This window comes from Heptranchias perlo, chromosome 4, assembly GCF_035084215.1.
Source record: "Heptranchias perlo isolate sHepPer1 chromosome 4, sHepPer1.hap1, whole genome shotgun sequence".
Classification (NCBI taxonomy): Eukaryota; Metazoa; Chordata; class Chondrichthyes; order Hexanchiformes; family Hexanchidae; genus Heptranchias; species Heptranchias perlo.
The window spans coordinates 127,147,101-127,161,405 of NC_090328.1; the positions used below are offsets into that span (position 1 = coordinate 127,147,101).

Sequence of the window (14,305 nt, forward strand, 5' to 3'; positions counted from 1 at the left end):
CCCCATCTATTCTCTGCTGCAGAAGTGTGCCTTAACCTCAACCTCAAAGAAAAATCCCTATTGCAACAGTGTGAATACCATGAAGTGTGTAAAAGTAACATGAACCTGCCGTATTGTTTTTACTAACACAAATAGTTGCCAGTGAATTCTGAGTTTCAGAATCAGCTGGATCACAACTAAACCTTGTTCAGGTATATCTATGATTAAACAACCACGTCAAATAATAGCATACCTTTTCTTCCATAAAACATTTAATTAAAATGAGTTTCTGAAACATGCTCAGCCTTTCATTCCAGTGGCCAATGACAACATATTCTGCGTCATCAGCTTCAGGAGCTGGTGGATATGGTGGTAACTTTGACATGTACCTTCTCCAAGATGGTGGGTTGATCTCAATATCAAGACGTCCTGAAAGAATATTTTTCAAATGTTATCAAAACTTCAGGCTAGTTCAGATTTTGAAAATAAACTGCAAATACAATCATAATCTAGTGAAAAAATAGTAGTTTATACTAAAGCAATTGTTTTTTTATAAACTAAAGCAGGCATCATTGCAAACACAAAAAAAAATGAACCTCCCAATAGTTGGGAGGCCTTCTCATCCTGTTTTCTCTGTAAAGCTTCACATCTTGCACAGGAACACTTCCCATTTTGCCATCTCCTGCCGGCTAAACCACAATATATCTGTGCCATGGAAGCTCCAGAATGCTTCTCAATGGCTCAGCACTGAAGCAGGGTGACATGATGAATAAAGGATTCAAAATTCAAATGACTTGGAAAAATTAACGAATAATACAATAAAAATTGAGTTTTATATGTTAGGTAAGGTGTTAAAACTTGATACCATAATGACAGTAGAGGGTATGTCCCGTGACTGTTCATCGCCAAGAGCCAGGCAATGGTTAAGTCACCTGGCAACCTCCAGAGAGTGCCAACGGCTTCAGGCAGATGAGCACCTGGAGAAGTGTAGTGGGATCCTGAATGGAGGAAATACCGTCAAACTGCGGGTGACATAATCCTTGAATGAGCCAACAGCATCCACAACCTGCAAACTGTGATGTCGCTGTGATACATAATAAGTCAATGAAAGAGCAACCATAGGCAGCTTGAAATACAACACCAGGATCTAAGTTCCTGCCTTAAAGTGGAAGTTAGTCATAGGAGCTCCCACAATATAGTCGACTGATGACGATGATGAGAATAATATTACAAAAACCTGTATTTCTTTGGGGATATAAAAATTTATGTATTTGAGATTTACCTAATTTGACAAATATGGGAGTTGCAATAATTTCCTTTGTGATCCCCTTGAAGCTTGGCAAATTCTCCTCAAGGTCACAGCATGTATTCCACATTACAGTTCTCAACCATTTAGCTTGTGGTTTTGGAGGACGTTCCTAGAAAAAGTAAAATTAGAATTCAATATCATACCAGCAATTCTGATTAAACAATCTTTTATTAAGAATTAGTTTGGTCGGTTTGAATATTATTTGGAGGGAACAATACTGAAAGAGGTTGAGAGATAAAAAGACCTTGGTGTTATTGTGCACAGATTACTGAAGGTTCATGACCAATGTAGAGAAACTGTAGCTAAAGCTAACAAGGAATTGGTTGCATTAATAGAACCATTCAGTATAAATCAAAGGACACCATTTTGACACTGTACAGGTTGCTGGTCAGACCCCATCTAGAGTACTATGCCCCAGTTTTGGTCCCCCCACAAGGTGGGTGATACAGTGGCCTTGGAAAAGGTCCAGAGGAAAGCTACAAGAATGATCCCTAGCTTAAAGAACCTCAGCTACTCAGATAGGCTCAAGGACCTTGGTCTATTTACTTTAGAGCAGATTAGACTTAGAGGTGACCTGATAGAGGACTATAAAATAATTAAAGGGCTGGATAGCATATGGATAGCTCTGGATATGGATATGAAAAGCATATGGATAGCTCTGGAACACATTGCAGTTATACAGGGCCTTGGTGAGGCCACAGCTGGAGTATTGTGTACAGTTTTGGTCTCCTTATTTGAGGAAGGATGTCCTTGCCATGGAGGGAGTGCAACAAAGGTTTACCAGACTGATTCCTGGGATGGCAGGACTGACATATAAGGAGAGATTGGGTCAACTAGGCCTATATTCACTAGAGTTTAGAAGAATGAGAGGTGATCTCATCGAAACATATAAAATTCTAACAGGACTAGATGCAGGGAGGATGTTCCCGATGGCTGGAGAGTCCAGAACCAGGGGTCACAGTCTCAGAATATGGGGTATGTCATTTAGAACCGAGATAAGGAGAAATTTCTTCACTCAGAGGGTGGTGAACCTGTGGAATTCTCCACCACTGAAGGCAGTGGAGGCCAAGTCATTAGATGTATTCAAGAAGGAGATAGATATATTTCTTAATGCTAAAGGGATCAAGGGATATGGGGAAAAAGCGGGAACAGGGCACTGAGTTAGACGATCAGCCATGATCATTTTGAATGGCGGAGCAAGCCTGAAGGGCCGAATGGCCTACTCTTGCTTCTATTTTTCTATGTTTCCATAGCGTCCCTATTGATAAATTATTCCAGTTTAACAGATTGGAGAGGACCAGAGGACAGGAATTTAAACTATGTAAGAGTAGGAATAGACTGGATGTTGGGTAGTTCTTCTTTTCCCATAGAATTGTGAGCCTCTGGAATACATTGCTGGTTGGTGTGGTGGGTGCTTATTCTCTGTTTGCCTTCAAGAGGGAGCTGGATCGGCTCCTGACTGGGGCGGAGGTATCATCATTTGGAGGTAAGTGTATTTATAGGTAACACTTGGTCCATGTGATGTCCTGGACTGGTTTCGATCGCCTGAGGGGGTGGGAGAGGAATTTTACAGAATTTTTTTCCCTTATTGGCCCTGGGATTTTGCTCTGTTGTTTTGCTTCTCTCAGGAGATTACATGGCTGCGGGGGGTGGGTTAGAGGTGGGGTGGGGGGAGGGAAGAAATGTTTAGCCATAGTGATCCGGGGCAGGCTTGATGGACCAGCTGGTCTTTTCCTGTCCGTCAATTTCATATGTTCGTATGAAGGTGGTGACTCATGCTGGATTTGATTCTAGGGGCCAGACAACCGTGTGCCATCTTGTCCAAATGGCCATACGTGAGCCTAGACAGTGTCAGCAAGATATTTCACCATGACATAGAGTGGTCATTAAAGTTAGGCCATATTATACTATTTGAAGCTACATGATTCAACAATTTGTTTGGGGAAACTTGTTTGGAGCATTGCATGGTATTTGAATTAACATCAATGGAAATATTGGGGCCTAGGATAGGGTTTTTACAGAAGTCTCTTCTCTCTCAATGGTCTCACACTAGTTTCCTTAAGCAGACCTTGTCCTTTATGCCGTGTCTATATTCTGTCCTTGCAGAGGTGAGGACCCACAAGATTAACAACTACACTCCTTGCAGAATTTGCTTACTGGATTCAACATAAATCTACCGCAAAGCAGATATAATCACACCTCTTATATTTGTCGGAAAATTGATTAGCTTCACCTCTTGGATTCAATAAAGTTCTGAAGGGTGATTTTAAACCCCAAGAGTGGGTGGGTTGGGGGCCGGTGGGAGTTGAAAATAGTTGTTTTTTTGGGTCACGACCACAAAATTTTTGGACTTTGCATTCCCAGCGGGAAGCCTGTACTTTACACGCCAAAGTTAAACCCGGAAATAAAGCCGGGTTGCGGTCGCGACCCAAAAAACAACTATTTTCAATGCCCACCCACCCCCAACCCACCCGTTCTTGGGGTTTAAAATCAACCCCTGGTATATGGCATGACAAATTCATAAAACTATCTATATCAGAATATTACATATCAGCACATGAGCAGCAAACAATTGCAGCCTTATCATCAGCCGAAAGAAAACAGAGGTCATGCTTCAGACCCTCCCAGCAAACCAGCATCAGAGGTGAGGTGAGAGTAACTGCCCTTGACATCAAGGCAGTATTTGACCAAGTGTGATAGTAAGGAGCCCGAGTAAAACTGAAGTCGATGGGGATCGGGGGAAAACTCTCCAGTGGCTGGAGTCATACCTACCACAAAAAAAGATGGTAGTGATTGTTGGAGTCCAAGCATCTTGGCCCCAGGACATCGATTCAGGAGTTCCTCAGGGCAGTGCCCGAGGCCCAACTATCTTTAGCTGCTTCATCAATGACCTCCCGTCCATCATAAGGTCATAAGTGGGGCTGTTCGCTGATGTTTGCACAGTGTTCAGCTCCATTCGCAATTTCTCAGCTAATGAAGCCATCCGTGTCCGCATGCAGCAAGATCCCAAGCTTGGGCTGATAAATGGCAAATAACATTCACACCACACAAGTGCCAGGCCATGACCATCACCAAACCACCTCCCTTTGATATTCATTGGCATTGCCATCGCTGAGTCTCCCACCATCAACATCCTGGGAGTCACCATTGACTAGAAACTCAACTGGACCAGCCATATAAATGCTATGGCTACTAGAGCAGGTCAGAGACTGGGTATTCTGTGGCACATGACTCGTCTCCTGACTCTCCAAAGCCTCTCCACCACTGACAAGGCACAAGTCAGGATTGTCAAGTCATCCACTGTCCTGGATGAATGCAGCTGCAACAACTCAAGAAGCTCAACACCATCCAGGCCGCTTGATCGGCACCTCATCCACTAGTTCAAATGTTCACCCCCTCCACCCATCGGCGTACCGTGGCTGCAGTGCATCTACAGGATGCCCTGTAGCAAGTCATCAAAGCTTCTTCAGCAGCACCTCCCAAACACATGCCCTCCACCACCTAGAAGGACAAGAGCAACAGATGTGTGGGAACACCATCACCTCCAAGTTCCCCTTCAAGTCACACACAATCCTGACTTGGACATATATCGCCATTCCTTCATCATCGGGTCAAAATCGTGGAACGCCCTACTTAACAGCATTGTGGGAGTACCTTCACCAATAGACTGCGGCGGTTCAAGAAGAAGGCACACCACTATCTTCTCAAGGGCAACTAGGGATGGGTGATGTCCCGGTGACGTCTACATTCCAAAGAATGATAAAAAAAATGTCAGATAGAGCAAGGTCTGCACGATTCTTGGACACTGCTCTGGTAGTTCTGGTGGAGGAGGTGAGCAGGAGGAAGGAGATGCTGTTCCCAACAGAAGGATGACAAGGCAAGCTGCCTGGCATCAGTGGATAAAGGTGGCAACATGAGAAGTACTGCACCCAGGACCCGGCTGCAATGCCGGAAGAGGCTTAATGATCTGAGCAGGGCTGCAAAGGTAAGACTCCCAACTCACATCTGTCTTACTCTCTGCTTAGCCCTGCACCATCTGTAGCTCAAGCACACACAAGCTTTCCCTCCAATCATAACAATGCACTTCATTGAACCTCTGTAGCAGAGAAGGGAAGGACAGCCCTCCTGAGCACACACCATCACTCGACTTTACTCTTGCAGGCACCAGCTCAGAAATCAGAACTCCGTGTAAAGGGGTCTGCATCAGGAGATTCAGAAAGCATAAGTATGCATGAGCAAGAGCAGGGTGATAGGACTGCCCAGGATCTAGCTTGCCAAAGGGCATGCTCGCAAACTGGCGTTGCTACAGAGGGTACAAATGCTGACTTCAAGGGCCCAGCCTATAGAAGAAGACTGATGGCTGTGCACCACCAACTGTTCAATGCATTGGGCTGCCTGCCAGGAAGCCTGGGCACAATGTCAGAGAGTATGGAGCAGTCCAGCTCCAACTTGTGCGGGGTGTTTGCACAAGGCATGGAGACAATGCAGACCATTGAGCACATGGTCAGCTGTGTGAACACTGCAGCAGGGCCCTCAGTAATGGAGCTTCTGGTGACAGCTGTGACAGCTTCAATGGAAGCTCAGACTGCTACCGTTTTGGCTCGGGATTCCAACATTTCTTCCGGCTTTCAAAGCATGAAGGAGAGCGCGGATGGGGGCTTCCAAAGTGTCACGTCACTCATGCACTCTTTTCTTGCACTGAGCAGTGGGAGTGCTGAGGTGCAGTCCCATGAAAGTGGCAGTGACGCCATGGGAGAAGCACCTCCTCTCTCAGGATGACAGGATGTCTGCTCCTCCGCCAGCCCATCAAACAGTGTCCATGTTGGTGCCAGACAGCCAGCTAGGCCAGAATCTCCTGGCCGCCATCAGGACGCCACAATCTGCTGCCGGGCCCTCTACGGCCAGAGTTCCTCGAGCTTGCCCACTGCAGCTATCTGAAGTGGCCTTAGTGGACGATCAGCAGCTTTCCACTTCCCATACAGTAGTCACTAGGGTAGCACCAGATTAGGCAAAAAAGATCATATGGCAGGCACTGGGGGTTTGCACTAGGGTGACTTTTAGTTTTGAAACTCCTTTGTTCACAATTCTCAAATGAACTGTTCTGAACCAGTTTGCTGTTGTGCACAATTTTTTTGCATTGATGTTTGTTTGACCAGGCCTAGTGATGTAATTCTTATACCCATGCAGGTGTAGAATTTGGTGGCATTCATCTGAAGGGTGCAAGGACTGGGTGTGATGGTAGGAGGGATTGTTGGTGCAGGGGATGGGAGGGATGATTCAACTGAAGCATTCATCATTGATTAACTGCTATAGAGCTCTGGCAGCTGGTAGGATTGGTGGCCCTTGCTCTTCCTTTTCCCCTTCATCTGCAGCTTCCTGCTCCTGTGCCTCCACTTCTTCTTCCCCAGATGGCTGTAAGGGTTGCACCCATTGCAGGGCAAATTCACAGAGCATGCAGCATACCAGCATGAATCCAGAGACTCTCAGGGTTGTACTGTAGGACACCTTCAGAGGTACCCAGGCAGCGGAATCTCTATATGAGAATGCTCAATCGGAGCTCTGCTAGAGGCCTGGCTCTCAATGTAGTGCTCCTCAGTGTCTGTGCTCAGGTTCTTGGCAGGAGTCATGAGCCACGTGTTATGGGGATAGCGTTTAACACCAAGCAGCCAGCCTGATGTTAGGGATTGAGGGCTTGTAAAGGAATCAATTTTGTAAAATAATCCATTTTATATTAAACTCTATAGTTAAAAGCCTAAAACTAAAAGCCTACAAATGCAGCTGACAGTGCTGTGTCTTATACAGAGGTCGGAAGCAGCCTGCTCTTGGGATCAGGTTAAACATTGTTTACATTTAGAGACTAACTTATCTGTAACCAACCATAACAATACATTCTATGCTTTACTAGAACCTTAACACCAATAGCGTTCAAGTCCATGAAATGTCAGATAGGGTGTCTTGGGCGATTTTTTTTTATTATTCGTTCACGGAATGTGGGCGTCGCTGGCGAGATGTTTAGAGAGCCCTTCCTGTTAATGAATATTCCGGTGGTCTTCAATGGAGCAAGCAAGGCTATGTGAGTACAATCAACGATGCCCTGTACCTGTGGTTGGACTGCTAGTCTGTTGAAGCTCAGAGATCTTTCTTCTTGCTCCACTGCCTCCATGGGAAAACTGATGAATTCATTGCGTTTAGTGAGGAGTACATCAGTCACCTGCTTGGTACTGCAATGCACTGCAAATTGATTGTTTAGTAATGTTACCTGTTGCAGCCTGGAATGACCCTGAAGCGTAGAGATTTATAGCCACAGGCAATGATGTCTGTGACCTAGTCCTGGGCTGGAGTTGGCGCTGCAACAGGTGACATAGCTCTGTCACAGTCTCCCTGGTGAAGTAGATCTGCCAGACGCACTGCTCCTCAGTTATGTGCAGGTCGGCGTTCTGTTCCTGTGGCCACGGTGCCCTCCTCTCCTTTGTCCTCTTCTCCTAGCAGCTGCACTCTGACTTTCTGCTCTTCCTCCTCCTCATCCTCCAGCCCCAATAGCAGACTGAGCAGCATACCCATATTGGCAGAGTTTTTGCAGTGTCCCTGCACAGCGAGTGCTCTTCAGCTCCAAAAAGTCGCTGTGCAAAACTTTTTTTTTAAAAATTCAATTGAAGCAGACAACACAACCAAGAAAATGCCTAAAAGTCCACTAGCAGTCTAAAAAGACCAACCAGAAATTTACTTGAATTCAGCTAAGGATCCCTTTAAATAACACCAGGGCAGCCTCCTTCCCGACTGTTGGTGCCAAGGATTAGTGGGCGGGTTTAAGAATTAATGTATCCAGTGCTCCCACAGTTCAATTTGATAAAAGGGCCCTTAACCAGCCGCCCAAACCTATTTTGAATATATTCATGAGGTCCCCATTGCTTTCAAGCCTGGACAAGAAAAAGTCGCCCGATCCAATATGCCAATTGGTGCACTTCCTGGGTAGGTCGGGCGTGGGAGATCTCGACACGAAATTTGCAGGCGCAACGACAATTTTATGCTCATGCATATTATTTTAATATTAAGTGACTAATAGCCATTTTCTAAGATGGTATGTGATTGTACGAATGGCTACACGCACATAGTCTTCTGCTATTCACTTTCCTCAATGCTTCAGTGATGCTTCAAAAGCTTGCCCTTTATTAAACTCACTAATGTCAGGTGTGATCTGGAGTTGAATATCCACTTTTGATTATTATCCCTCATAACTCTACAAAAGTTTTTCATGATCAATCTTAACAGGCACAAATCAGATTTTTGCTGAACTTTCCATTAAAGTTTGTTAATCCATTTGTGGAGGGTTAGGAACACTAAGGGAACATGGACAAATAGTTAGTTATCCCTTTGTACTGGCATTTCAGCACTCTTTATTCATGTCTACTTTATTGCTAAAATTAGTAAGAGGAATAATTAGCTCATCATTAATATTAAATAGAAACATTTCTGGATACTAATAAAAACAACTACACATAAAATCGTAATCACACCATAATAACAGGTCAAATTTCAAAAAATATGAGACTTAAGAGAATGCTTTGAACCAAAGTTTACATTGGTCAGCATTTCAAATGACATAATTTTTTTATATTCTGCTCGATGAAGCTGAATTTCTAAAGCATACCTTATCCAAGCTTACAGCCCCTCTGAGGAAAAAGTTCCACTCAGCATCTGAGATTTCATCTGCCTGGCGCAGGATCTCAGTACAGAGCAAGAAACTGTAGATGAGTTTGTGTTGTTCAAAGAGGCCTCTGGAAACATTGGTGTATACGGCAAACAGTGTTGTATTTAATAGAGTAGTCAGACGTTTCTTCAGGTTGTAGGTCTTCTCAGATGACTCAATGGTCATATTAAAGAGCTGGCAAAAGAAAAATTGAGCACTGAATAATGATTCCTTACTATTGCAGACTATGTGCATACTTGACACTTCTTTTGAAGAAGCAAAATAATCCAGTCCCTTTATGGCCTAGTGGATGGAGCAATGGATAGCATTAAACCATACAGGTTTGATCGTCGGTCTCTGTCGAACTAGTTAATTTCTTAAAGGGCGGCGATTGGGAGAACTACAATTGTCACCTGTTTTACACCTGGTGTGGTGAAATTTAATAATACACAGGTTTTTGCAAAATTTATTTTCAATTATTTTATTTAAAATGTCTTTTTTAATGAAGCAACAACTCAAACAACTAAATATTTATAACAAACAAAATTGACTATCACTTTGGTCAGTGAAATATTCAAAGAAATATTCAATTATTTGTCTCCAATCACTCCAAGAAAAGTGCCAACATCTGAGCTGTGTCAACAAGATCCCAAACTGGATGGAGCAGGATATGTGAGGACACCATGATGCTCCTTGATGTTATTTCATTTTGTTGTTTTAGAACAAAAGAGTTGTCCATTGCCAATTATTCCTATGCCAGACTACATTTTGTATACCTTTTATACCTCTTCCGTCTTTAATTCTCATGTTACATATCATAACATAGTCAAAAGGGCACACAAGTAAACTACTCCCAGTCCTTTTTCATGTGGTCCTGTAACTAGCTAGTAAGAGCTGTACAAGAGCAGCCTTGACTGACCTGGCCTCCTTTCTTCCTTCCTTTTCGCTGGGGAACCACCCAGTCTTTGCTTGGCAACTCCATTGTGATAAAGATTGGCTACTACAACATAGGGAATTGTGTGCACAAACCCAGCCATCATAACAACCTATCCATTTTAATTTCAAAAGTCATTCCAACAGATAAATATTGCTAAATACAAACTTTTATAATTTTACACTTCAGGTTTTCTTCATCCTAAATTTCTTCCCTTCTCACCTAAAGCTGTTGGCTCAAGCTGCAGTATGGCCACCCTCCAAAACCTCAGCGTAGGGGCCATGCTTCATGTATGAATTTAGAAAGTATACACTTGAAGGGCACTTGGATATGGACCACAACCATGCCCAACGCTGTCCTCATTCAATGCCCACTCAAGCACTTTCCAGTAGGAGTCACTGGATAGTGGTCAAGAGTGGGAAACTTGACTTTCTTGTCCCTAGCCAGGGGTGAGAAGGGCATTGTAATGTCCCCATAGCCACCCTGATTGAGATCTGCTAACCTGTGTGTTTTCAACAGAGAAACATATTTGTAAAAAGCATCTTAAAATAATGTACACATCAATTTTTTAAAAAAAATCTGTAATCATAGAATCATAGAAGTTTACAACATGGAAACAGGCCCTTCGGCCCAACATGTCCATGTCGCCCAGTTTATACCACTAAGCTAGTCCCAATTGCCTGCACTTGGCCCATATCCCTCTATACCCACCTTACCCATGTAACTGTCCAAATGCTTTTTAAAAGACAAAATTGTACCCACCTCTACTACTGCCTCTGGCAGCTCGTTCCAGACACTCACCACCCTTTGAGTGAAAAAATTGCCCCTCTGGACCCTTTTGTATCTCTCCCCTCTCACCTTAAATCTATGTCCCCTCGTTATAGACTCCCCTATAATGTAATGTTGAAGAGTGAGGCTTAAAAAATGGGTCACAAACACATACTTTGTATACGTTAAGTAGTAAAATTGTCAAACCTGTTTGAAGTATTTTAAAGAAAACTGGTACATTGGGTCTATTTCAGACAAGCTAGCAACAACAAAATACATAACGGATCCACGAACAGCCACAGGGCGATATTTCTCACGAGCAGAATTAATTTTCTGTTCCGTGGCCTCAGCTTCCTCCAACCGGACTTTGATAGCACCTGAGGTAACCTATATAAAAGCATAGTTAAATCAATTTCCTGCAATAAAAATACATAATAATTGAAATTATATTGTTGTTTCTTTTGCTGTCACTGATGTTGTAAAACTACGGGATAATTTTCTGAGTCCACGCTTCTAGTGATCTAATTAGCCATGGTCTAGTTGAATGGCAGAGCAGGCTCGAGGGGCTGAATGGCCTATTCCTGTGCTTAATGTTCCCATATTCTTAATGGGGAGCCTTACCTGCCAGCAGTGCACATCGGAAAATCGGCCTACAATTTTCAGACTAATAAAATCAATAATGTTTTCAATTGATCAATTTCTAATTTAAGCTCCCCACTGGCAGGACAGGTTCATAAAAATCCCTCTTAATTGCCGTCTGATTATAATATCTCATATCATAGCTGCCTTCTGACTTCTTTTCAATTATTTATATCCCAATTTGCTCCAATACTTTTAGATGTATCGGCCTAGGCTTTCTGTTCCCCACCCCTGGCCACGATTGATTTCTTAGCATATTTGGGATGGGGGAAGAGATAGACAGCAACTCTTCCACTTGTTAGGAAGGGGAAAATTGGCCATGATTCCTGCTGGACTATACTCTTATGTATGGTCCTTCTAATATATTCAGAGAGATTTTTCACTGCCTGTGCCTGAAGAAACAGCTTCCGCAGCAGCATGACAGGGGAAAAGTGACAGCAACCCATTACATTAGGTCTCTGCCCCAGGATTTCCCCATGGGACTAAACTGAGCCTGAGCCTGAGCCTAACAGGTGTTGCTCTTTTAATGAGATGGGGGGGTGGCATTCCCGGTCTCTTGCCTCATTTTACTTTCCATCTGTTCATTAAGTGCTTCGGCACAGAGGCCCCCAACAGAATCTGGCACTATGGCCTGCCCCAGATCTCTGCTGACCAGGATGATTTGGGCCATTCGGACACAACTCCAGACCTTCAAACTTTTTAGGCTCCAGGTCCAACTAGAGGGCAGGTCTGAACCTGGAGTCCATCAAATTATATAATTAGTCCGGGAGGGGGGGGGGGGGTGTGAAGAAATGTGGGCAGCTGCTTCCTCACTGATGCCCATACACGAAAATCTACTCTATTGTTTCAAATCCTTTATTGAGTTTTTCGTAAGCTCAGAATTTTTTTTTTAAAAGTACAATATAAGATGATGATTAAAAAAAAGGGTTCTCTTCTCCCTGAACAGGGCATTCTTCTTGTTAATCTCGGTGTTCTTTACTCTCCAGTGATGTTACCTAACTGTTACCATTGTAGTCCAATGTCTTTTAAATATATGTCTCCTTGCATTCCATCTCTTTTGAAATGAAATGGTATGCAAAGAGAGTCATGATGGGGTTCATCCACTCCCCTGGATAGCTGACCAGTGCACTCACTCTCTCTCACTGCTCCCTAGAGCGTGGTCTACTGGTCTTTCAACTCCTACAAAAATTCTTGTAGCCAAGCTAGAACACAGATAATGGAAGCGGGATAATTGAAGTTCTAGTGCGTTTGGTTTAGATTACAAACAATGTTAAATTATGTGCAGCATTCAATAGGTACTTCGCTCCCTAAAAAAAAAGTCCTCTTATGTCACAGATCCGGCTCATAGCTTGGTCTTGGATCTCACGCACAGGGTGAAGGAAGCCCTTCTGTTGCACCTCTAGAAACTTCAAACCACAAAGGGGAGTTGTTCAGACATGTCTTACATGCCACAATGTTAACTCTGTCGTCATTGAGAAGAGACAAAAAAAGACCAGAGCACCCTTCATCGCACAGATATATTGACCAGAACCCACATAAATGCCATTGGCACAGATGTATTGTACACAGCAATAAAAATCCAAGAAGTTCCAGAACATTGAACTGTTCTAAAATGTTGAACCAATCAGCACTAATTGACTCATTCCCCTCTCTTTATTCTGGTAAAGTGCCCAACGTTAGACTCAGCACCTCCCTCAAATGATTTAGCCACATCTGCCAATCTCTTAAAAGTCCAATATGGAGTCTAAAACTTACTACATAACAAGGCATGTGGCTTACAAATTTTCTGTGCAGCACAAAATTACTGTAAAGTTTACAAGTACAATTGATCTTCCATGATTTTGCTGGCCGTATGACAGGAAAAGTGAATAAAGCAGTGAACATTAATATGGCTTATAAATAAACTGAAGGACCAGTTAATCTCCTGCAATGTTACTCACGGACAACATTTTTAAAAAATGGGGCAAATAATGCCCTTCTGTGCTCCAGTAGCACTACTATGTGATGTGTGCTGGCTTGCTGCATTATCTTGGAGCAGAAGCATGAGGCGTACTGTACACCCTTGCACACAGAGCAGTATAATGCAGTGGGGAAGCACCTGTAAGAAAGCCTTATTAAGGTCTCAGCTTTTAATGTAAACCAGCACACGGCACCACAATCGGTTGTATTTCAGTGGCATTTCTGCTGGCTTTGCTCTTTTTTCCTTCAGTGCCCTTTTGGAACGGGAGCAAGGCAAGCTCCATGGGCTCGAGTTCTTAAAGCAGCAAAAGCTTTTTAAAATATTTTTTCAAAATTAATAGTAAATTTTAGTACAATGTTGCTGTTATTATAGATTTTCCTCAAACATTTTTAATAGTTATTTCAGAAAAAATTGGGGTCAATTTTATCCTAAAGTCAAGTTAGTTTGTAAAGTGCCTCAAATATAGTATTTCTTAGGTTAGATGGAAGGCCCAAATTATATGAATAAACCTTGACAGAATGACTGAGAATAACTTCCTGCGAGTCAGTGGAGCATCAATTCAAAGCTTTGTCATCCAAAGCAAACATACCTGCAGACGAATTTTAGCATGGGGTGGCACTACTCTGAACTGTTATGCTTGTGGCTCACTGTCAGCTAGCACTGCAACAATAGCAAATGTGCTGCTCACAGATCAAACACCCTTGAGAAAGGCATTATGGGCTAACACCTGGATGACAATTGCGTTTCATGGAATTTGTGTAAGCTATTAAAACGCAACAGAGTTTGGAATTATTAATTTGTCTGGTGAGTGTTTCTGAATAGTTGCTGATCCTGATTGCAGGATGTAAGGATTTGGACAGATGTTCAAGATTGTTATCGTGGGGGCGGGGGGGGGGGGGGGGCAGGCAGAACTAGTTCAGCTGAACCACTGGTCAATTAGCTGCTGCTGAAGAATTCTGGCTGATGTTGGTGTCCTCCTGTTTCTGAGCCATCCTCGCTGTCATTAGGGTCTTTATCCAGTTCTGGCTC

At 43.3% G+C, this 14,305-nt stretch overlaps 1 protein-coding gene across 1 annotated transcript in view; it reads right to left on the minus strand.

Annotated features, from left to right (window-relative positions):
* Positions 1-14,305, minus strand: part of dnah6 (dynein, axonemal, heavy chain 6) — a 475,651-nt gene that overhangs the window by 125,406 nt on the left and 335,940 nt on the right. The window contains exons 60-63 of the mRNA XM_067983622.1: positions 10,885-11,064; positions 8,937-9,170; positions 1,262-1,397; positions 233-408 (exon numbers count right to left, since the gene is read on the minus strand). Coding sequence (XP_067839723.1) covers positions 233-408; positions 1,262-1,397; positions 8,937-9,170; positions 10,885-11,064 — 726 coding nt within the window. The remainder of the gene's footprint in view (positions 1-232; positions 409-1,261; positions 1,398-8,936; positions 9,171-10,884; positions 11,065-14,305) is intronic.